Consider the following 25,657-nt stretch of genomic DNA (forward strand, 5'->3'; position numbering starts at 1 on the left):
ATTCCGAACTTTCTTCACTGAAACAAAACATATTGTTGATGTCAAAAGCAAACAAGCTAATTTGTTCAACATTTGGCGGTTTAGCTCATTGGAAGATGCACCTTGCACTTGCATGATATTTTGTATGATTCTGAAAATGCAGAAAAATTTTCAGCGTCTACAGTGAAAACTGCTAATTTAAACAGTCACATATTTGCTTTTTTAGCTATTTGAGTGCATAAAAAGCTGTTTACCTACATTTGGCTGTTCAAAAACCTTACATTAAGAGCCAATGCTTAACCTGTCAAGCTTGCACTAATGATTATTTCATGTGTTCTTGTCGTACTTGCAGTAAAAGCTTTCGTGCAGGCACATGCTATGAAATGAAGTATCACACTTGGCTTTTGTAATCTACACTGTAGAAGCTTGGGCAAGTTGGTGTGACATGGTTTTTCAGCAGCGCAGGGGACAAAGGACGTGTCAAGTGCACCGTGCGCCGTGTCTGTGCGCTTGTCACGTCCTTTGTCCTCTGCGCTGTTGAAAAATTTTGTAATCTAGACTCGGATTACCTCAAAGTTAGTCTTTGAGGTTAATGTTTTTGCATACCTAGTTGGACAAACTAAATATCCCACTGAACTTGGTTTTACAAAACTTTCCCAAAGAAAATTGGCAGAAAACGGGTGTTTATTCAAAAAGCAGCAAAAGTAGCCTCATGTGCATGTTGACAAGTGCAAACATTGAACTTTATGGCATCATAGTTGGCCCACTTTGCTGATCTAAAAATTTTCCTGAAGCAACATATATGGGCCAACCAGGATTAGTAATGAAATGCTCACATACATGAACCGTGATATCACTGGAGGCTATTGAGAAGTTGGCAGGAGAGTGGTAGGGAACAAAGTAATCACTAGTCATAAATTGTTTTTAAGCATATCAGTTTTGGAATGTTCTGCAATGAAGCTGCATCTTGTTTAGCTTGCCCCATGCAGCCTCACAAAGAGGTCACTTCCAAGTACTTGGAAGACGTTTGCTTGTTAGACATGGTCCCCGTCAGTGGGAATTGTGGTTACTACTTAAGTGTTTATGTTTCAGCGGGCATCATCGCAGTACTAAATATTTGATGACAAGCACCTTGCGAAGCTTGTTGCCAACGAGGATGTGTCAAAAAATGATGGTGCAGACTCTGCCATAGGTTGTGTGTGACACTTAGCGAGGTTGTGGATGCTGTCAGCTTCCTGAGTTGATTTCCTGGTTTCCAGGAGGGGACAGAAGAGATTTTTATTGCACTACAAAGCTACAAGAACTGCGTAACATGTTTGCTTGAAAAGGGCTCTCAGAAATTTGAATTCTGTTAATTCGAATTTCTGGGTTATTCAAACCGATGCATTGGTGACACGAACATCGCATGTAATAAAAACTCCCTTCAGTTTAGATTCTGTCTAGTTCGAACTAATTTTCAGACCCCTTTAAGTTTGAATTACTGAGAGCCGACTGTATGTATCATTTACATGAGACATGGTAATGTTCCAATTCTGTGAAATTCCGAAGGTGACAGAAATTTGTTTTCTCCACCGACTTCATTAAACCATGTTTCAGCTGTTCTTTACAGAAGGAATGACTTTGATTCTGCAAGACTTCAGTGTACTGCATGTTTTTAGAAAACAGAAAGTCATTGTTCTTTTTTTTTTTCTGGCAGAGTTAAGAAAATTGAAGTCTGTGAACAATTTCTTGCATTTAAAAATTAATACCATTTTTAAATTTAGCTAAGTTAGTTGCCAACCTGTTCACTGCTCTGTGTTCTTAGTTTTCAATGTGCCCACCGAGAGCACTTTTTACCCAAAGAGCTGTGTTCTTTTTTTGCTTATATGGAAAAATAGATATTTAGGACTTTTTTTTTGGCAGCACTGCTGAAAATATTTTTGTTGGAACAATTGTTAAATACAGTTGCATTCAGTGGCTGTAAAGCAGTCTATAAGGCGGATACAACTTAGGTCTGCAGTGAAGCTCCGCCCACTATCAGAATCGGCGCACAGAATTCCTCCACGACAGAAAAGTAGTCTGTTGTTAAAACTTCTAATTTCACTTAAACAAGAAGCTAATCACAAGAAAAAAGTTAGAAGCTCTAGAATTTTGATACCGGGCTTGTTTAATAAAGTCAAACAGTAAAAAACTGATTTTGTTTACTTTTGTGACTGGCTAGCGGAGTAATACAGTATGCTGCGGACCGTGGCCAAGTGTTAACAACTGCCGTTTTTTTAAGTTGTATCCTACTATAGTTTATATTTTTCACATTTTTACAGTCTCTTTCTAAAAACATCTACAATTTGTGATTGTAAGTCTAACCTTGTGTGGCATATTTTCTTCTCAAAGAATGCTAACCAAGATAAAGTTTAGTTGAACCGCAGAGCTATTTATTGAGTTTTAAGAAATAGGATTAGAACTGTTACATTATCTGTCATTTATTTAGGAAAACTTGCCACATGGCAGTTCATGTGCTGGTTAGCTCAAAAATTGAAAGGGTCACTATGTAACCATTTAAGTTTTAATAGCAAGAATAAACAAGGAAAGACTGTCTTTCAGTGTTAGCAAAATGCATAAATATTTTCGGATAAATCTGTGGTGGTAAAAAAAACGATGTGGATTGCCCCCATATTTAATTCTGCACATTACCTATAATACTATGACAGAGTTGAAAGTGAACATTGCATATTTGTGCATGAAATGCAGCTTTTTGTTTCATGGTTTAACAAGGGGTTGAGCTAACTGGGTGTCATGTAGCATCGTTGAATTTGAGAAGAAAGATCTTTCTTGACGTGGGGGCGTTGTTGAAAGTTGTTTAGAGCAAGCAGAAGCATTTTTAGTTTGCGTTGGCCTAATTAAGTAATTAAGATTATAGTTTTCACCTGTCGGAGAATTGTGAAATGATTCAGTTAAAAATTTGAAGAGCACCAAAAAAGTGAACAGCACACTTTTTGCGATGGTAGCCTTATTGCAAAAGCTTTTTCTTGCTGTGAACAGGGCAGTATCCTTCTGCTGGCAGTTGACCTGAATCACTCAAGCCAGGCTACACATCCGCAGTTGCTGTCAGGGTGCAAAAGTAGCCGCACTCTCATTCTCCTCCTGAGTATCATATGTATTCCTTGTAGTGTGGAAAAAGCATTCAGAACAAATTCTATTCACGGATATTTGCCCTTTGCTGTGTAATTTGACATCCTACAGCTCTTAAACTTCTTGCAAATCTTTAACAGTTTGAGAGTGAATTAATTAATCTTAACAAATTAATAGGGTTCGTGCAATGTAAATGTACGCCTGTTTTCGGCCAGCAACACAATATTATATCTTCATTCCTGCAAGCTTCATGTCGGAGTTCTCCGAGTGGTCAGGGATGTAGAAAACGAAATTAATACTACTGAGGGTGTAGGAAAGCATTAGTAAAATGTTTGGGGCAGGCTCAGCCCCATGCTGATAATGTCTCTCGGCCATCACATTGTTTTTGGAACTCCTGCTTTCAATATTTACAGCTCTCACTTTTTGTTTGTCTCATTGTTTGTAATACTTGCTTATATCATTTGTTGTGCTAGTATTAAATATGAAAAAGTATGCTGGTACACATTATGAGCCATTTAGAAGATTGCTTTTGGTGTTGACTCAAAATTTTCTATCGAATTTCACTATTTTCATTACACTGAATGCGTAAGAAAATCTTTGGGAGAGAGTATATGGCATTGTGATCAGTTTTGCTAGGTGGTTTGTAGAATGGAAGTATCCTTGCATTTTGCCTTGTTAGTACTATTTCTCCACTCGTTGTGGCTCCAATGACAAAATATCTGGTGGCTTAATTGAAGCAATTTCTGAGTAATCCTCAATGAAATATTTATGTAAGATTACCTTGAGCTTGCCATTTCTGCTTTGGGATGTTACAAAAATGTCATCATTTGACTTTAACAAGAAACTGGGCATATTGTTATGGTGTCATTGTTGAATAGTGTAAAGGGATACAAAGGAAGATGACAACTCGAGCACATAGTTTGAAAGGACACAAATTCGGAACGAAAGAGGCAAAAAATTGAGTCTAGCAATAAAGCTACAGTACTTGTGTTGTTAGCTTCTTTTCTTATGTCCATGTTCTTCAGTACTGTCTTACAGTAGGTTTACATTAGTTGAAAAAGCTTGTTTTCATTTTTCTTTTTTATGTTCCTTGGCAGGAGTTTCCTGAGCATTCCAAGCACCTTCATTCTGTTAGTCCACACCAGTCGGACGACTTACATGTACCACCGCCCGTGGAGGTTATAACACAGGTAAGCCGTATAATAGCATTAATTTATAGTCGCGTGATGTAACTCTTGGCACTGGCCATCTGCACTGGGCCAGCTGCTCATAGCAATACAAAAAATTCTGTAAGCGCAGTTGGTCTACGTACAAAAATACATTGCACTTTGCACACTCTCTTCATGGCTTCAAAAACACAATGCAGCCTCTTGCCCACACTGGCCTGGAGGCAAGATGTGGCAGTTTGAAACTGCCAGAACTCTCTATTTAAAAAAAAAAAATATTTGCTGATTTCTTTTTTTTTTTTCCAGCCTGAAGCAAAAGAATCATTGTTGTCACTGGTTTTGGTTGTTTGTTTCTTTTTGTGAGCAAAACATTCCCCAGCCGTCTACAGTAGCAATGCTGGGTTCCAGTACTCTGAAATTAATTGTGATGGAAAAATGTCTGATCTTATTTTGGTGTCATTATGTCATTATGAACTGATTCAATGTACCACGTTGCCTTTTTTTCATTTTTATCAGGGCGTAGGTTTAAGTTCTGCATCTTCAGGTGAGAAGCAGGAGGAGTTAGAAAGCTCCCTGTCTGCTTCAGACATTGCCCCTGCTCTTGATGATAAACCAAGGTTAGTCTTCTTTCATTATCTACAACACAGTACAGTTCTGATGAGAGGTATACTGTAAAACTAAAACAGTAACTTTAATTGTTCTCCCATCATGAGGATGCAATTAAAATGACAGAAAAAATTGCAGTTTTTCACAGAACAGATTGTTCTGATGTTTTTACATCTTTTTGATGTTAAGTAGGAATGCATCTTCTAAGTAACCTGTGCTGATGAGATTAAGATCACTAAAAGATATTTTGAGGACTTTGCTTGTGTGTCTGGCACCTGGTGCTATATCTCCTGATATGCCTTTGCAATGTGTGAATGCAAACAGAAACAAATGGGATCCATTTTTTGTTTTATGTTTCCAGAGAAACAACAGAGGCTTTAGAAAGTGACCAAGCACCAGTCACAATTATTGCTAACCAAGCTCCTGACCAGACCAATGATACTGAGCACATGGAAGCTGTGACACCTGAGCCTATCACTGAGACTCAAAGGTGGGTTTGCTGCAGAACCTTTTGCGCTCTTTCCAAGAAAGTGTATTACTGCCTTAGCGGGGTGAGTGTCTTTGATAAGGCAGTTCTGGCCTTGTGTTTGTGCCAAGATTTGCCCTGCTGGGGCTGAATTAACAAACCTGTCGCACATGTATCCATTAGCCCTGCTCATATCGGTTGATATGTCAAGCAAGGCTTTGTGATTGTTTTGTAATTTGAACCCTGGTCCTTTTTGGATATGCTATTGGGGACAAAAGTCTCCAGAATGTGCGAGCAGCAACCGAAGTGCATAGTTCTGTTACCAGCCGGGGAAACGAGACCGTACTTATGGATAAGGATGTTGGACTAGCATGCACCCACATGTGATAATGAAATCAGGCAGTCATTGGTACACATGGTGTCTACGTGCCTAGAGCACTGTTTGCATGTTTCTGCAACTTTTGTCCCTTATAACACTTTTGTGCAGTCTGCTGCATGTGTATATCCCCTTCCACTGATGAAATTGTTCTTTTAGTTGAGGTGCTTGGTAATCATGCTTTGTAAATGCAGTTTTTATGCTGGGCATAGTAAGTGCATACCCATGTTCTTTGAAGGGCCACCAATGTGTAAATTTACCTGTGCTACTAAGAGTAGCTAACTTGCTCATTTTGTTTGCTATTCTTTATCTTGACTGTAATAAGAGTCCCAAGCAGTGACAGTTTGTGCAATATCTAGTGTAATTCTTGAAACCATTTGAAAATGCCTTGCAGTAAAACAGCCATTTGTAGTGAACATTAAGGTTTCTAGATTGGTGTTAAAAGTCTTCATTTCCTGCTAAAGCCTCTGGTATCAGTTACCAACACATGTAAAGCCCCACCCCTCTTTCCCCCCACATGCACGCAGACACATGCATGCATGACTTGCCGCTACAGTTGCAAAAACCCTTGGTCATGTGTAGCATTCTGTACAGCTTATAATATTCTCCTGTGCAATAAACTTTAGTGTAAAGACATAGAGATGCATCTGTAACATATGGTGTCCACTGTTTGCCATAACACAGATTTTAGTTGGTTGATTTTCATGTCACACATAGGTCTCTGTCTAAGGTTCTTATCCAAAGGCCTTTAAACTAATAGCTTTTCGGCTCAGTGGTTGGCTGGATGCTGCTACCTGGGTGGCTCCAGCAATTAATTATTAAGCCAGTATTCTGTCCAGTTTGTGGAGGCGAGTAAAAATGCATTGAAGTTTTTGAGAGCCTTTGAGTAGGGCATAGGCTGGGCATTCATGAATATGGTGCATTAAAAACCGCATGCCAAAAAATAATGTTTGAAACAATAAAAATATTTTGCAGTTGTAATGAGTGCATTTTAACTTCTATGGATAAATGCTGTGGGTTATGAGGTTTAAATGCACAAATTCATTATTGCTAGTGATGGCATTTCAAGCCTGTGGTGTCAGATTATTTAAGCTCTCATTGACTCGACTCTGCCGATTGCTGTACCTTTCAGTTCAATAAAATTTTTGAGCTCCAAAGGCTGTTGACTCAAGGGTTGTTTCCTATGAGAATGCAGTTTGCCAGTGCTCTCATTTGTGGCTTTATTAAAAAAAAAATCTGGTTTGTTTTATTTTGCATATGCACTTCAGCTGCACATAGTATGGAGAAGCTTTTATTGCTTTCTTCTGAACACTGAAATCTTACTTCTTATCAAGTGAGTGCTAATTATGGTAGTTGAAGTTATTGACATAGACATAAACATGTTTAGAACTCTGGAAGACACATTATAAGCTTTTGTTAAAATGCAAATTGGCTTCAGTGCATTTAAGACAGCATAATATTTTGAAAGAGAGTGAATGGCAAGACGAGTAACCGTAGTACCAGATGAATGTGTGCGAAATATCCATGGATGGCAAGCATAGAGCCATTGCAGTAAAATGCCATAAAGCTTGGTTAGCGTGACATTTGAGTTAACGAACCGGCCTGTCACCAAAATTCCAGGTGTCTTCTGCCTGTTCAGAGTGCTTGCATGAAGAAGACCAGTCACAAAGTGGAGGAGATCGAATTATATACCTTCTGATGTCAGTATTCATGTAGCTGCTTGGGTTGTATAATTTGTTTGTGGCTTGTGAATACAGTGGACATCCATTCATATGAACTCAGTTAATCTGATATTGCTGATAAGTTGGGCAGCTCAGGAACTGTTTAATTTTTCATAGATGCAGTCCGAAAATATCTGATGGACAAAAGTTGTTCATTTTGCGCATATCAGTTTAGAAGAATATGACTCAACAGGTTTCTGCATGCAAATGTCGTTCCAGTGTGAAAAAGAGACAGTGTACTTTGGTTTATCTTGTGTGCTACATGTAATTTGGTGCACTTTGCTCCTTATGCTTAAAACATTTTTTTCAAGGAGCACAAGGGCTATGAGCAGTGTTAAGGAAATTGTAAAAAAAAAAAAATCAAATTTCGATTTTTCAAAAATGGCGAATTCAGGTTCAGTATACTCTAAAATACCTACCTACAAAGTTTCAAGGTCTAATTCGACCTCTAACTACTAAAAAATCTATATATTTTAGGCCTCCAAAGTGTTGAAAGGGCGATTTCGGAGCAGAGTGTGGCTGAACTTCAGTCATTCAGAGGGTGCCCGTCATGCATGCATCCCCTGTGTAGTGATGTAAAAGCAGTTAACGACCAAAAAGGCTAAATGCCGCATTTGACTATACTCCATCTTACTAGTTCCTTGCAGCACTGCCAAAGGGATGAGCGTACATGGGACATTTTAATGCTGCAGAATGTAGTGCCAGTGTAGTAACGTAAAAGCAGTTACGACCAAAAAGGCTAAATGCCACAGTTGACTATACTCCACCTCAATAGTACTCCATCTCAAGAGGGAGTCTGCAGGCCATGTATTTCAGATTCAGTTTGTCAACAGTTCCATATTATTCTCTCATTGAACAAATAGTTACTGTAGTGATATAAATCGATCTGAATTTTATGTGTGGGTGTGTGAACTGTGATGTTTCAGCTGAAATATAAATCAAATTGAGTTCATAATGCAGAAGATTGCAAAGGAAGAATAATATCCAGTTCAAAAAACTGCGTTATTGATATAAGACATCAACTGCATCAAAAAATGTGCACTGGCCAACAGCAGTGATGAAATTTCTGCACCAGTTGTGCAAAACTGCACAAAACTGAGACCTTGCTACAAACTTCATTTGAAAGAAAACATTTGTCAGTCTGTGCCATGTTTGTGCCAAGGCCTTTTTTTTGTTGTTTTACAGGAAAAAAATATATCGTATACATTACGCCAATACTAGTCCAACTCTTACATGTATGTAGCTACACCAGCCTAGAAGAATAAAACAAATTTCTGTGTCTTTGAAAATATTTTTGTGCACTGGATACCTAGCATGGCCCACTTAGTGTGGGCTGCACAAGTATGCAAATAGCACACATACATTCGATGTGGCTCATGTGTCTGAAAATGGGCAAAAAAACTAGCATTGTAGGTGTGCAAATGATGTGAATGACCATTTGTAAATAATCTCAGAGGCTATGCTGGCATGAAAGCTTGATTCTGGAATTCAAACCATAGAATTTTGAAAGTCAAATTGCCTTGTTAAGGTAATGTTTTGCAGCTCACATTGTCAGTGTGAATAGTTGCACAGATGTAATTTTGAGGAGCATTGTTGCAATTATAATTCAATCTTTTATTGCAGGAGAACCACTGAAGAATCAGTATTCCCAGGAACCAAGCAGGATCAGGAGCCACAGGGGCCAGATGACACGAGCGTGAAGGAACCTGTCGAAGGGAAAGAAGACAGTTTTGTTCCGAGCCCACCTACAGAGGATAAAGTGGAGACGAGGGAAGTGCCTGAAAGTGCACTGAAGAAGGAAGGCGATGAAGGCACTGAACATGATCGCAAGGAGTCAGCTGAAAAAATGCCTACTTTTGTAGAGTGGAAGCAGAAGATGCTGGCAGAGCATGAGAAGGGAGGTAAGTGCAATTGTTGTTTCCTTAGCTTTGCAAAAAATTTGGAGAACATTAAAAGCATAATTACTTGCATATGAGTGTAGTTCTGCTCACAGTCTCTCATTGCTATGCTTGTGGTGCTTTAATGTTTTAGTTCCTGGTGTGTTCCTTATGCCAAGTGCTTTAATGCCTGGTCTAAAGCCAGTCTTTAGTGTTTCATAAAAACTAATGATACTAATGGTACACTTGCAGCATGGGGCTAGTTGTGGCCAGGCTGTTTTCACTGATGACAGTTTTTGTTGGTTTGATTTCTGCTATCTAAGGCTGTCGCTAACAGTTTTAATCTACTTCATCTGGTTAAGGAGGATGGACATACAGGTTGGTGCACCGTGACTCTGTTTAGTGCACATGTGAATACATGTTCTTATTGTTGCCTACTGTGACTTCAGGCCCTTGACTGTGCAAATTTTAACAGTTCAGTCAAGCCCACAGTTATAACGAACACTCCGTGGCTGCACAACTCAGAGCGAACGAGGAGATGCCACAAACTCCGCCCTGCAGTCAAAAACCTCACGCTGCCTGCGGTGGCAGTGACTGAAGAGAATCTCTCAATCTCCGTGATGCAACAGTCCCCCTCATTCTCTCATCCCCGCCACCTTTTTTGGAAAATGCGTGGTGGCTTGAGGAAGTAGCAATAAAGGTGGGGTGTAAAAAGAATGCAGAAGAAACTGTTTACCAGATGTGACCGTCAAAATGTATGAGTTGGAAGGCGACACTTGCGCTGGCGTTAAGCACAGCAAGCTTTATGTTGCCATCCTTCTGTACAAGAGTATGGACAGCAGTGACCGATGGCTGCCGTTAGTCATCGTCAAGTCTCTCAGGTTGAGGTACTTTGCAAGCTAGCTCTCGTACGCTACAGGCCCAATACAAAAGTCTAAATGACAAGCGACTTTTGTTTACTCGATGAGTGTGCCACTAAACACTAGAAGGGGATTACAAATGACGCGCGACTGTTTGCGGAGTGGTTTGTTCATTTCGAGCTCTACGTGGCAAGAAAGAAAGGGAGGTTTCTGCTTGTGTTTAACAACCATGTGGAGCACCATGTGCTGCCTTCTGTGACCACAGTCACCAAGCCCTTCTGCCACTGAATGCAATGCTTAAGGCCAGCCACTCAACATGGCCATCATTCACGCACTCTAATTGTCATATCGGTGGTGCGTCACCACTTAGGCTGGTAGTAACTGAGAGACCAGATGCCAACTTTCCAGCTAGGATTCCTTCGTTCGCCACCGTGAAAATGATTAAGGCTGCTTGCTTGGACAGAACTGACTGGAGTGCATCCCGGGTTGCTTTGGTGGGGTATAGATTTATGGGCCTGGGAACAATGGAGGACACAGTCGAACATCCACGAATTCAGATGCACTTGAATTTGTGGCAATATGTAATTCATGCAAGTCTGGCAGGACATCTAGTCGCTTAGGTTGACTTGGTTTTGCGCGGATGGTGGCGCTGACATTGCAGAGTCATTACAGCATGAGAGGTATAGACACTCCTCGACTGCCAAGACTATCATGAAGATGATGACAAGGAGGCCAACCTACCTCCAGCTGCCATCAGTGCTTCAACCGCGATTAGTTATATCGCATCCCCATAACTTGTTAACAGCAAGTATCTCGGCGAGGAGCACATGACCGCGCAGGCAAGTTCGGAAAGTGCCGTGATAGGGTATAGATTGAAGAAGCAGGCACACAGAGGGAGCTGCTTTAAGAAATAAACACCCCTTGTGTCTGAATTGTAATATGGGAAGTCCATTTACCACAAACCTAGGATACAGCGAACACAATCTGCGTGACCGTCAGGTTCGTTATAAGTGGGCTCTACTGTAGCTGTAGTAAGTGGAGCACTTCTAAGTTCCATCTTCCCAATGAGAAGAAGTTACAATGTGCATGGGAGGCATATGGCTTTGCTAAGGCCTTGATAGGAAGAAAAAGGTGGTGCTCATTGACGCAACCACTGTATATTTTTGAGAGAATACTTTGTGATTCAGACTTTTTCACTGTGATGCCAACATTACCTTGTGTGCCTCTCATATTGTCTGCTTTTGTAAGCATGACAAATAGCACATTGCCAGTTTTGAGATTGGTCTTCACTTTTAAATGTCTCAAAGCCTAAGGGGAGACTCAGCAATTGGAACTATTTTCATTATCTATTAGGAAATATAACCAAAGTTGGCATATATATGTAACTTTTTGTGCAGATTTCAGAACAGCATTTAGTTTTAAGCTAGCTATTAACAGTTGCTGAGTAATCACAGTGAACGCCCTTTTAAGTCATCCCTAGGTTATTCAATAAATATTAAGAGTTCACAAGTTTTTGATGTCAACATGTTTGCAGGGCCCTGCTCTGTGCAATAAAGCTATTAGTTTTTTTTTAGATGTATGCTACTGATAAAAATAAAAATTAAACTTCAGCAGGCTTATCTTCATGATAACATTTCTTACAAAAATAACTGCATTCTTGCAAAAATTGCAAAAATTCTTGCAAAAATAACTGCAAAAATGCATGCATGCATACATACATATATACCCTGATTTATTTTTTCTGCAGTCAGAGAAATTGTGCAGGAAAATGTGTAATGACAGGTTTTTTGTTTTTATTTTTTCTTGCACTTCACTTGGGTGGGACCACCTTCTTGCAGAAAAATGACTCCCACTTTTCAGGTGCACTGGCTAGTATCTTATGCTAACAGGCAATAGGTTCTTGCTTAACAGCCTTGCTGTGCTTTGTTTCCTATGGGTGTATATTTTAACCCACCCTCCTCTCTAATTCTGTATGCCCCTGAGTGTATTTTAAGTGAAGTTGAGTGTCATACACTACGCATATGCAGAATTGCTGAAATATTGTCTGTTGGGTGTTTCTGACCTTTATTTGTGAAAGTGTGTGATGTGGACTTTAAACCTCCTGTTTTTTTTCGTCTCCATTGCCTTCATCATGCTTATTTTTTTGTATCAAGGGGAACAGCCGCCCGAGGTAGGAAGCAGTCTACCTAAAAAAAAGCCCACTGGGAGCAAGAGCCGACGCAATTATGCCTCATATGAATGTGGTGCCAAGGTGCTGGCCGCCAACGCTGAAGCCGACGGTGCTGGTCGTGTCCTCAATGAGCAGATGGACGAGTACATGCTCAACCCATGCAAGGCCAAGATTTGGTTCGTCGTAGAGCTCTGTGAAATGATCCAAGTTTCTCAGGTGGGAAGCCACTTTGCCTCTCATCTGCATGAAGCCTTGTTTTGACAGTAGTTTTTAATGCTAACTTAACAGTTTGAATGTCTTAAAGAAGGTGAGCAGGGAAGCTGAAATGCATGTTTACAATCTGCTGCTTAACAAAATGCCTAGTAGAGCCAGTATTGAAACTAAAAGGGTTAGGCCGTCGGTCGAAATGTTGCTGCACACTGCCCTTTTCATCTTTTAAGATCATGCTTGGTGGCTGGTTGGCTGCACTTGTGAAACTCCCCTTGTATGAAATGCATACCAAGCTCTTCTTCTTTTACCTTACAAGCTACCCAAGCTGGTTTTTCTACCAGATTAAATGTAAACAGATGAGCAAAGCTTGGTGTGTGATAGTTTACGCATGCCACATGAATACTGGGCGCCGGTTTAATGAAAGCAAATGATGCTTGAATTAAATTTAAGATGCGAGCTCATATATTTGTGCAAAAATGGCATAAATATTTGTGTATGACAGAAGCCAACAGTCACTGAAACCGTTAACGAGCACCTCTTTTCCGTTCCCTTGTCTGCTCAATAAATATTTTTGGTGGTTTAAGGTAATGATGTCTGGAGAGCAGAGCTTTTTTTACAGATGTCAACAGTAAATATTGAAACGATGAACAAGGTGGTCCTATGTGTGGACAGTCTTCAGTCAATGCTCATTTTCTTTGTGTGGCTTGAGTGGTAGCATTGGAGGTTCACATGATTGGGGTTTCTGTGATGAGGAGAAAATCATAGAAAGGTTTTTTTTAGTTTGATTGTGCTTCTGTATGATAAATAATACATTTGCTATCAGTGAATGATTGTTGGTGATTAACTCTCGAATGATATGCACAAGCCTCCTGTATATACTTGTCTGTATTGTCACCAGCTTTTTATCGCCTGTGCAGAACTTCAGTTTTTTTATGGGCACTGCATTATTGCTTGTGGATGTGGTTATTTTGAACATATATGTGATGAATCTGGAAGATGCAGACAAAGAAAATAATTTTACACCATGTTGTTCTCCCATCCTTCCCAAACAGATTGATATAGCCAATTTTGAGCTGTTCTCTTCTATGCCTAAAGATTTCGCTGTGCTGATGAGCGACAGGTATCCAACAAGAGACTGGACCCCACTTGGCACCTTTACAGCACATGACCGAAAAGTGGTCCAGAGCTTTGAGCTCCACTCTGAAGCATATGGAAAATACATCAAGGTAATCCCACTGTCTTCTTTCGTGCTGTGCACAGCCATGCTTGAGGTATCCCCATTGAAAACGTTTTTGAGCAGCTTGGCAGCAGCAGTGACAGGACTAACTGAACAGGCAAGAGTGGGGAAATGAGGGGCTTGTTATGACATACCTGTGAAGGAAACCAACAGTCACCAAAATCAAGGAAAACATAGGGGAATGTTTTTATCTTATTTTTTTCATTTACGGTGTTAATCAATGGAAATTGATAGTATAAATATTTTATGGCTGAAAGATAATTGAACGCCCCCGGTGGGATCCGAACTTACAACCTCCAAAAAAGAGGTAGAATCATTCCTCTATGCTTTCCTTGGTTTCAGTGACTGTTTGCTTCCTTCACAGGACTAACTTGGAGCAGAAATATTTTCTATATTTTAATTTATGCTTTAATCTTGAAATCATGATTTGAAGCGTGTGGGTGTAGAACCTTCAGTAAAAGATGGTGGTGCAGTCGCCTCAGCCAGAAGACTAGAAGCTATTTATTGCTATTTATTGTATGCTAATGTGCAGCTAACATGGGATACATGCAAAAAACAGTTTGTAAAATGTAATCTTGTACAAGTGCATACTTTGATTTTGCAGGCATTTAAGTCGAAGTTATGTATATTTAAGCAGAGATTACTGACCATTAAGGCAGGATGTGGCTTTTTCATATTGCAGAAAATCTCGAGAAAGATCGAATTTTATAAAACACCAGATTTCGTATCTATAAGAGAGAGATAAAGAGGAAGAGGGAAAGCAGGGATGTTAACCAGAGGGGTGTTCCAGTTGGCTACCCTGCACGGGGGAGGAGGGATAAGGGGATTAAGGTTTTTTTAATCACATGCAGAAAAATTTTCCCCGAAAGCAGCCCAGAAGTTACTTTAAAAAAGGTTATCGTAGGCAGCAAAAAACTGCTGAAATCTCTGTGAAAATGCCAGTTTTCACAAAAGTCTTTTTTGACCTGACTGCCCTGCTTCCAGAAAGTGTAGCACGACAATAGCTTCACGGATTTTCATGCAGTTTGTTGCATCGTGTTCCTTGATAAATGTTTTATGCAGTGACGTTCCTATATATTTAATTAATTTATAATTTTTTATTTGTCACTAATTTGATATAACGATAATAAGTGCATATTGCAAGCACGGATATAACATTCTGTGTACAAAACTATCGGGCTGCTAAAAATATTTAGAGAATGTCACTGCATCAACCATTCGTTTGGGTAAAACCATTCCTTTGGGTAAAACTGCAGACTCCTACTGTGTACTGTTGTCACACAAAGCTTTCTGCAAATTTGGTATAGCAGTGAAGCATATAAAGATATATAATGTCAGAACTATTTAAGATAGCGCAGTGAAATTTTGTATTTAAGCATTCAGTGGACTTTCCAATAAGCCTACCAAATTTCATTGCATTGCAAAAAAAAAAATTGTCTCCAAAAGCCGCATCCCCCAAGTTTATTTGGGATATTTAAAGCATAGAAAATGTAGAACTGTTCAGAGTTTTAGTCTCTTGAGGTGGGAATGGAATGGTTGGAGCATATTGGTGTCCTTGTTTGAATCAGCTGAAAGGCATTGACTGTTCACAAAAATTTCTGTAAGCCACAGAAGATGTAATTGGGGCTTTCGATGACCAGAACTGGCTTTTACAATTGTTGGTTTTCTGTTGTACAGAGAACAGGTTCTTATTGAATGTCTTCTGTGGTGCAGGTGGAGCTGCTGAGTCGTTATGGATCAGAGCATTACTGCCCCCTTAGCTTGCTGCGTGTTTTTGGCGCATCTATGATTGACGACTATGAGCAGCTTGTCGAGAAGCCCCGGGATCCCAGCGCTCCGGATGATGACGAAGAAGAGAGTGAGAAGCCCTTTTAGTTTCATGCTAATAACTGCAAATTCTATAAAAGCTCATGCTTACAAACAGTTTCTTCATTCAAGCTATTTGCTGGAATTCTGCTCATGCGCAGTTTGTGCAACTTGTTGTATTCCATGTCCATGTGGTGCTTGCATCCGAAACATGCAACATTACTTCATGTTGCAGTGCATTTTGGACAAAAGCCTCTGTCTGATTTGTAGAGTCAGTGAAGATGAGATCAGAGCTCTTTATTGCTCGTGTTATAATAAAAGTATTTCTTGCTCTTACTCTTGTAATATTATTTACTTGAAAATTGTTGAGCATTGTGTAATAATCTTAGGCAATGATATTTTAAGATATTTACCAAACGGAGGAAGCAGGGAGTGGTCACAGAAATCCCCAGAACACTGGCTTAATTGAGGAATTTGATCATAAAACTGCGGTCCAACTTTAGTGCGGTTTTGACTGTTTCTGCTGGTATCAGCAAATGGCTTTACTTTGTGGATGGTCCCATGCACTGTCAGTATTTGAAGTAGGGAAGAAAACATGGAATACCTAGAGAAATTAAAAAACAATCTGGTAGGTGTTCCAGCAGGAGCTTGAAAGCTCGAGTTCTGAGCAATAATCATGCCGTTTTCTCGTAGTCCCTTATGCAAAACACCTGCCTGAAAAAGGCTTGTAAAAAGCAAAATCTGTGGAATCCGCATGTAAAATAGCATTATTTTGGTTCATAAAATATCTTGAGGAAGTATGCTGGCAGAGCACAGACTTCACTTGGCTTCATCATCTTTTATATGGCTAGCAACTCTCGTGTGCAATGCAAGTGAATTATTCATACTGCTTTTCTTGTGTACTGCAAAACTGAAGCATTTCCTTCTTTACTTACTGCTAGCTTCCACCGAGGGGTCTGCCTCGAAGAATGTTGTGGATAGAGCAAAAGATGTTGTGATCAGCCTCTTGAAAGTGCTAAGAAGAGACCAAGAAGGAGGTAAACTGACATTTTTATTTGCTTTGTAACCACATTTACTTTCTACATTCTTTTCCTCGCATTGCTGACCTATGTTATTACATGGAACCATATTGCATTGCTGCAGCAATTCACCATAGTGTTCATAAAATAAAGTAATCAGAGTAACGTTGATACAGCTCACTTGTTTTGAATGCTGTACTCCTTTCAAGCGCTGTGTCCACATTGGCAACACGATGAACACTACCAAATCTCGCCTAAACAAGGTACAGTTTCCGCAAATGTGGCAGCAATAAAATGCAGTGAAGTCGGAAAAATCTTGTGTAGAAAGATATCGAGTCAGCCATGCAAACTGAATGCAAGTATCTTTTTTTTAATGAATGGCTCCATGCTTTACGCTAACTCTGGTATGGCTTTGGTGAGTGGTTAATTTTCGTTATGCTTGTTTTTTGCAAGCATAAACAGGTTAAAGTGCCTCCAATGTGTTGTTTTGCTCACCTAATGACTTACTATGACAGGAATTAGAAGTGGTATAAATTGAGACCTTGAAAAGTGAATTGAGTCGATTATGTGGAAACAGCGCAAAACACAGTGGACAAGAAAAAAGACGAGACGAGCGCTGACTATCCCATCTTCTTTCTTAATTGTTTATTGTGTTTCTCGCTGTTTCCACATAATGTCCTACCAACTAGCTCGGCTATCTCTGTTACTGCAGTGGAGTCAGTATATATATGTGAGGACCCAACAGAAATTGCATATTTATTTATTGGGGAAGGTTGGAATTTTTTTCTGCGCAATCCTGGCGTGCTGCTTACTAAAATCTGAAATTATGAATGTTTTCCTCCTGCTGGATAGAAATTAGTTCCGGAAGGGGGTATTTGCTCTCAGTTCTCTTTCTAGGCATACCATATTGCAATGTAATATTTCATGTGATGCAATTTTTTAAGTTTTGACGTGTTTTTATTCTACTGCAGTTTCAAGGCTTAGTAGAAGTAACCTTGTTAATTGTGAAATATAATGCTGCTGCCCTTGTTACCTTGCTGCATCATTGTGGCAGCTCTACAAAGCACTTCATTCAGTAAGCTCTAGACAAGGCAGTTGTTTAAATTTGTAAAAAAAAATAATTTATTAATCTTTCTGTCACATTTGGTGCAGGATTTTCAGTTCTGACTTGTATTAATTTTACCCTTTCACATTATTTTAATTCTCTACTTCTATAAAAGGCACAAAAACGACCTACCTTATTGGCTGTTAGACATATTTCTGCCTAATACGATAGTGCTAATAATAGTAGTGTCATCAGGCATAAACAGGTGACAGAAGAATGTGTGTGAAAAGTGTCTTTATAGAAAAAGCTATAGCAAATTATCATTGACTCTGATGAGTAGGGCAGATTTGTGGGCAGGAGGGGTGGAGAAAATCAGTCGGGCAGGGGGGTCCTTACACACAGGGCTTTTGTCGCTAGAAAAAAATAATGGTGGTCTGTAAGGCTTTTTTGTGTAGTATAGTAGAAACCTGCTGTTCTTTTATGAGTGGCTGCGTTTTGTGCTTATTGTCCTTTGTGCTATTGTGCTTTACCTGTGCTGGTTCCAGTGCAACAAGTGCCAGCAACCACTTCGACACCTTATGTTTAGCACACACGGCACGGCAATGGCATGCCAACAAAAGCGCCACTCTTTACACTCCATCAGCTTTTGACCAGCATTGTGTTTGATGGCTTCTGTTGTGCCTGTTGATGCAGTTCCATCGCAGCTGTGCAGCATGAGCAAACAACCTGAGGCACAAAAATGAAACTATGTCATGAGAAAAAGTGCGCAGTCAGCTGCTATGAAATGACTTAGGTGCTTGTATGCTAGTACTGGCTTGTAGAGGGTCTCATAGAGTAGTCTTGTAGAGTAGGGCTTGTAGAGTAGTCTCGTACCCGACAGTGACGAGTAGCGACTTTATTTGAGTTTTACTGCTTCGTGGTTCTAATTAAAGTCTGATTAGCATTGTGCACTGCAAGAAGAAAGATTTACAGTGAAGCAAAAATAATGTTATCACAGTTCTGTAATGAAGCCATATGGTTCAGAATTGAAGCATTTGGCTTTGTAAAAAGGTGTTTACACTTCATTTCTGTTGTGGTTATTATTTGCAGGCAGCGTAGCTATTTTTTGCAATTAAAGATGTGCTTAAAGTGGTTCCAAAAAGGACATGGTTGAAATGGTACCTGTATAACAAGTTGCAGCAGCATTTATAATGTTTGCAACTTATTCATTAGTTATTCATAAGTTATTTGCTTATTTGTACATGATTGAATGAGCAATTGTCCGAATAAGTCTTGTTGCATTTTTCTGTTTTGTATGAAGAAAAGAAATGTGAAGAGCTCTTAAAATGAATGTGAGGACAACACATATATCGGGAACAAAATTCCCCAGGACACGCGACTGGCAACCAACATGTGTAACTTTGTTATCAGCCGGTGGTTGCTAACAGAGGTGAAAGTTGCTCTGGTGTTCTGTAATGTGTAGTAGTAAAATTAGCGGAACATTGGCATACTTTGCGCATATGCTCCAAGATAGGTGGTTGTGCGTTCTGAAGACTTTTTCCCCCAGTAGTACCAATTGAAATGATTCATAATGTGTTGTAGTTAAAAGACAGAAGTGTGCATAATAGCTTTTTGTAGTGCATGCAACTATGCTGAATATTCTTTTGTAATTTCTGACCAAAAATGGTAATAAAATAAGGTGCAAACAGTATAAATAAAATGTATATAAGATGGGACTTACTTGATAGAATATTTAATGGAGGTCGTGCAGTCGCATAATAGGGCACTATTGTGTATCAGGATTATGCATTATTCCACAGGTTGCAGTAAATTATACAAACTCAAAATTCTATGGAAATGGTGCATAAAATATCTGATGAGGTCTTGAAAGTCCCAGTAATATCTATTGTTTTTCATTATGCAGAAATGCATTCTAGGGTTTCCACAGCAGATTTTCACCCACTGTGTGTTCATACTTTGTGGCAGCTCTTACGTCCACCCATCACAGTACTGTTTTGTGTTCGCAGTGCAGAGCATGCCTGGGTAATAGTAAAGACCACCCATACCTTTAGAAGTGTACACTGCCTACATATAGCCATGTCTAGCATGCACTGCATAAGGAGCCATGTAAGTAGAAGGATAAGCTATTGATACGCTATCTGGAGGAGCTTGCAAGAATAGGAAGAGGCAGAACTTGTAGAGGAGGTCAAACAGGGTAGCCTCAGTAGATTACAGGAGCTTCTATGGGGCAGTCAGCAGACATGCATTTCTGGAGTAGTTGCACGAAGAAGTTCATGAATGTTTTTGCAGATATTTTTAATGATCAGCTGTGAAAATTCACAAGGTTGCAGGTATTAATTGGCAGGGAAGTGGAGAGTTGTACATTTGGAATTACCTTTGTATGTGTCTGCCTTTGGATGTATGTGCTGGGCATATGCAAGGTTTCCCATAACTTGTGACATATCGATGGAATGAATTGAAAACTTTTTCTAATTTCTGAAACAGTGGTAAAGCACGTTACAAGTAATGGCTATGAAGAATACGAGGTTGTTACTTTTGTGTCATGTACAAAAAAAGGCACTTCTTTTGAGAGTTCTGGCTTCTCCAGATTAACTTTGGGCTTATTTAGAACTCTTGCTCATCTTTTTTGTGCAAGATGTGTGGTTGTATATTTATCGGTTTTCAAAATAACCTCTGTTTTTATTTGGTGCCCCGAAAAACATGTATAATATGATTTCAATTGAGTTTCCGCATTATTTTTGAGTATGTCATTTTGGCATTGCCTTTTTATCTTTCTCTTTATGTTTGCATGAAGAAGGTGTGGATCTCATGGCAAGTGCTCCGTGCTCAGAGTAAGTTTTTTGTTCTCACACATTTGTGCATGCAGTACAGATAAAATTTTTTCTTGGAGCATGCTGAAATGGATCTTAGCTTGGAATAAATCGGCAGATATTGTAATATCTAACGTTTGAACAAATTCTTATTGAAAATAAAAGATACCATATTCACTTTTTTAGTGAACACACTTTTTTCCCCACAAAATCTTTGAAAATTTGGGGGTGTGTTCATTTATGCTGGGCAAGATATTAGGGAGCAGTTTGAAGTGGCAGAAGCAGGAGAAAAAGAAAGTGTAGACTGGTGAAATAAATACTGTATTGATTCGTATAATGAATGTACTTTTTTCTCCAAAAAATCTGAAAATGCCAGGAGTGCATTCATTACAAGGGGTAAAATATTCAGAGAAAAATTAAACTTTTCTACACCACAAAAGCCTAAAATCGTGGTACTGAAGTTTTGTTCAGAAGGTGTGCTATCTCACATTGAGTGTTTGGCATCCCAGTAAAGAAAACATTGGAACAAATTGGATTTCCAGCTGGTTCCAATTGGACAAATTTAGTTTCCGACTGGTTCCTGTGGGAATGGTGTTCCAATTGAAGCACCATTCCAATTGTTGAGCCCAATTGGTCTTCCCAACTGCACCCAATGTATCCATATGAATATTTGTATATTTGACAAAACAAGGCAGAACTAATATATGGTTCTTTTATAAGAGCTATCAGTAGCTCAACCTACTAAATTGTATTCATCATCTGCACCACCACTGCAGTCGAAATGAAATAACTGCGCTCAGTGGGTAAGCGCCACTGGCCCTAGCATGAGAGCCTCGTAAATGAGGTAAATAAGTTGGAGCAGAAGTGTGCTCTCTGGATGTACATATTGAGCTAATATATGCTACTAGTGTCTGAATGTGTAGTGCTTCTTGTGTGTGACGTATGCATGTCTGTTGGCCTTGATTTCGATAAAAGCATGTTAATTTCAATTGCACAATAAAAATGTTGATTGGCACCAGGCAGAGTGTAACTGCCTGCAGTCCTCACAAATCGGTTTTCCTTTTGCACATTAATAATATGTCAAGGTTTAGTAATATTTCTGACAATGTGTATTTTGCTAAACTTCATTGTGAGCTATATTTTCTGGATGCAATGACTGCCTGGTCTAATGGGTCCATTTCGTTGGTCCAGTTGGATCCAGTTACGACCAATTGGTCACACGAGTAAACACACAACTGGAAAAAATTGGAAAATCCAGTTGTAACAAATTGGAATGTCCAATTGGTTCCAAAGTGTTTTTTTTTCCTAACTGGGATGTTTTGCAATAACTCTGTGAGTAAACAGGGCACTATATAAATAACAAGGTTTGTTCATGGGCAACAACTTTGTGCGTATGTTAGGGAGTAAGTACTCATTTGCATCCACTTCAGTGCAACAAAATGGCTCTAATGAAAAGCTTTTTGTTCAACTGTGCAGTTCTTGAGCAAGCTGTAGAGATGTCCTTTGTAGCCATATGGCTACGCTGAACTGGATGCAGTGAGTACTTACTCCCCAATAGAAATCTACTTCACCTTTGGGGTTTCCCCCAAATACATTGGACTTATGCATATATTTTGTTAAATAGAAAATAATGCTGCAGCGTACTATGTGTTATTTTACATTCTTGAGCCACTATAGTAGACATTCTTTCTAGGCCTTTAGTGGTCTACGTAGCTAATGATTTGCTTAAGGCACAAATGTAGGAGGCAGACTCAGATGCAGACAGAGCAACACATTCCTTTGAGGCTTATAGCACTTCGTCTGTCATAGTGATTACTCTCCTTTTTTTCTTTTTCTTTGCTGCAGTGTTTCAATCGCCTCTTTAGGGCTAGGCATTATATGAATACACCTGGTGCTGTTCACTTGTTCAAAAATTATCAATAACACTTCATGAATATTTTTGTGGATGTTTGTTTTGCACATAGTTAGCGGCAGTATATTATTATTGAGGTGGACATAACTAAGATTTATGGTTTGAGGGTGAACACATCCTCGAGCTCAGAAACTTGTGAAATTTTTAATCGTCTTATCTTTTCTTCTGTTTTGCAGCAGTATGTTTTTTTGTGTCATTTTGTGCTTGTGAGCTAATGGCTTTAGCTTCACCAAATTTTGTATTGCTTTGGTTTTTGCAAAAAACTGGGAATTGTGTTAATATCGGAATTCACCTGTACGTACCCTCCTTTTTCTCTATGCAGTTTAAATGCAAACTGCAGCATCTTGAATGTGTCACATCAAGTGCACAATGCCACATCTGGACAACTTGGCTGCCAGCGCAACAGAAGTCGGCACTTTTTCGATTCGGTGTTCCAGCAGTGCTCTACATGTTCTCGTTCCCGTGGTCACTCAACAGATACACAAACTCCAAGTGAAACGATTGCATGCCGGTTTCTCCGGACTGCACTGTCTCTGGAGGACAGCTGCACAATAGACAAGCCTGATAAGGCACCAGAACTGTATGAAAGCACTGAAAGCTCCAGCAGCAACTTCCTCGTGGCAGACAGCAGTGAGTTTACAGCAACAAGTTCCACTGTTGAAGTGGCTGTGTCATCTTCGGCACAGGTCAGAACAATGCCTTCAGCATCAGCTGTGAATGACACCTCTGAAGTGGAAGCATCAAAATCTGTGGCCATGCCCAGCAGCGAGACTGCACAGCCGGAAAGCACGAAAGCTTTCTCTAGTCCCTCAAGTGTAACAACAGTGTCTAGCTCTGAGACAAGCATTAGTGTTGACCTCAGCCATTGTGACAATGAAACAACACTAGAAGACTTTGGTGATGCTTCTGAATTGGCCGAAAAGGACAGCACTGCATCACATACTTCTGCGGACTCTATGACTCTTCAGAGTAGCTCCCAGGTGTCTGATTCCACAGCAGATTCAGCGACAGCAACTCCAGTGATAGTGGATGTGCCCACATCAGTGAAGACAAGTCCTTCAAGTACATCAGTAGCTGGCATAGAGGTTGCATCCCCAGTGATGGACTCTGCATTGCCAAATGATGTGACAACAGTTTCTGGAGTATCACCCCCAGACGTCGACAGTGGTGGTGTGTTGATCATAGGAACACTGGACGAGCTTGTCCCTGATGTCGATGTGAGTTTTTTTTTTCTGCTCTTTCTTGCGTGAGCAAGTTGTTACATTGGTATACTATTTACAAGTATTATTACACGCTTGGTGACTGATTTAGCTTAATTTCATGGAGTGTCTAGATGTGTGGTTAAACTAGAGTTGTGGTTTGGGCTTGTTGGTCTGGTTGCATGATTAGGGGGTACAGCACGAAATGACGAGGACAAAAAAAAAAAAAAAAGAGGCAGGACTGGCGATGACAGTGCCACTCTTGTCTGCTTTTTGGTTCGTCTCCATCGTTTTGCACTGCGTCCACTAATTGATGTGCAGATTTTCAGAATATATGGCCTTTCTTTCTTTTTTAAAATCAAAACACCATGTATGCCATCTCTAGTTCAACTTGAGCTTGATGCAACTGCACTTCATTATGTGACCACCACAGTGTATGCCTGATAAAAGAAATAATGACACTGTGTGTCAAGTACTATAGTATTGCTATCATAGTGGGTTGCATGCTTTGTTTTGCTTCGCTTACTACTTGAAGTTAAAACTTATTGAACTTAAATTTAAAGGGAGCAGCTATATTTGCTGTTACTGTTGCTTTGCTTTGCTTTTATCTAATGGTAATTCTTTGCGACTTAAGCCATGTAAATTGCTGAGCAACACACAAACAATATTGCAACACAATTGTAATTATTGCAGTGCTGTGTTTTCTAAACAGTAATAAGACTAGCTGCCGATGCTAGTGTTTGACGTACCGAAATGTGGCATGTTTGAATAACTGTGTCCTCATGCATGCATCGCGAATAATGAGAAACATTCAAACACAGTGAAGTCCATGGCATTGGGAAGTGCTCGCTGCCATATTTTGTTTTGGTCTCCATACTATAGTATATGCATTTTACTCTATTCTTACTTAATTTGCCTGTAAACAGCAGTGCGATGCTAGCCATGAGTGCTAGAATATGGAGATAATGAAAAAATAACACTAAACAAATAAAAAGTATAACACTTGGGAGGCAAGATCAGGTGGAGAATGTCTCAGAGAAAGTATAAACTAGAGAATAGCAAATTTCAAAAAAGCACTTGTTTAGAGGTAGTACTAAAAAAAAAAATTACGGAGGGCACTGTGTTCTGAATTTGAAAGCATTACTTTATTACATTTTTATTTGTTTTTTTCTTTTCTCTTCCTTTCTAATGACACTCCTACTCATTAGCATACAGTCGTTAGGCAAAGCATATACTAGGGTCACCTTTGTTCGCCAAGAAGCAGTGTGGTTTTGTGGTGTATAGGTTGCGTGCTCGCTTCAAAGTCTGAAAGTTCTGGGTCCAACTTCCCGCTCCTTCAGAACCACGGTGACGTCATCTGGGATTTTTGGGACCACTGCTGCTGATCAATGCCGACGGCAGGTTTCGTTGCCAATGAGCCATATAATGCTTTCGCATTAAAAATATAGAGGCAGGCATACTAAAGATGAAAAAAAAGGAAAATACAGCACACATCAAAACAGCGCTGATCCATCTGACATAGGAAAAATTGATCCTAGTGAGAAGTAGAAAGGAAATGAGGAGCTAGGAAATGAGGAGCTAGGCTAGTACCCATTTGCTCTCTGCAAATCAAAGACAGGGAACTTTGAAAGATATGTAGGCTAGTAGATTCACTGACATCAGTTTTGAAGCCTTTGTGTAGGAGACTGTTTAGTAAAGAAAGCAGGCCAGTTCGTAACCTCCAGTGCCCTCATAGTTTTAGGAGGAGTATAAAAGTTGACGAGTTGCAGAAACAGGTTGTAATAACAGCAGCGTAAATGGTTTTGTGCTTCAAAAGGAGGTCTGCTCATGCTCATTGGCAACTCAAGGGCAGAAAAAAGAGAAAGTGTGGCTGGGTGTGCATGCAGATAGTTTTGGCTGAAAAAAATGTTACTTATCTTGAACTTCTTTTCCACCAAATATTGAAGCCAAAAAAATTTGGAATGAGCAATAGAAGAAATTTGGGCATCGGTCAGTCCTGATCAACTGCAGATCATATCAAGTCCTAGTACAATTGAAGTTCTCTTCACCAGTGCTGAAATGTGTCAGAAATCAAGTTGCATACTCGGCAT

At 39.7% G+C, this 25,657-nt stretch overlaps 1 protein-coding gene across 1 annotated transcript in view; it reads left to right on the forward strand.

Moving 5' to 3' along the window:
* The window catches only part of LOC144115062 (SUN domain-containing ossification factor), a 100,354-nt gene that overhangs the window by 51,357 nt on the left and 23,340 nt on the right, over positions 1–25,657 (forward strand). The window contains 10 exon segments of the mRNA XM_077649197.1: positions 4,185–4,277; positions 4,770–4,870; positions 5,221–5,349; positions 9,046–9,323; positions 12,313–12,545; positions 13,592–13,765; positions 15,490–15,634; positions 16,524–16,619; positions 20,441–20,477; positions 22,691–23,585. Of these exon segments, the coding sequence (XP_077505323.1) occupies positions 4,185–4,277; positions 4,770–4,870; positions 5,221–5,349; positions 9,046–9,323; positions 12,313–12,545; positions 13,592–13,765; positions 15,490–15,634; positions 16,524–16,619; positions 20,441–20,477; positions 22,691–23,585 (2,181 nt within the window).

Source organism: Amblyomma americanum, chromosome 1, assembly GCF_052857255.1.
Source record: "Amblyomma americanum isolate KBUSLIRL-KWMA chromosome 1, ASM5285725v1, whole genome shotgun sequence".
In the NCBI taxonomy this organism is placed as follows: Eukaryota; Metazoa; Arthropoda; class Arachnida; order Ixodida; family Ixodidae; genus Amblyomma; species Amblyomma americanum.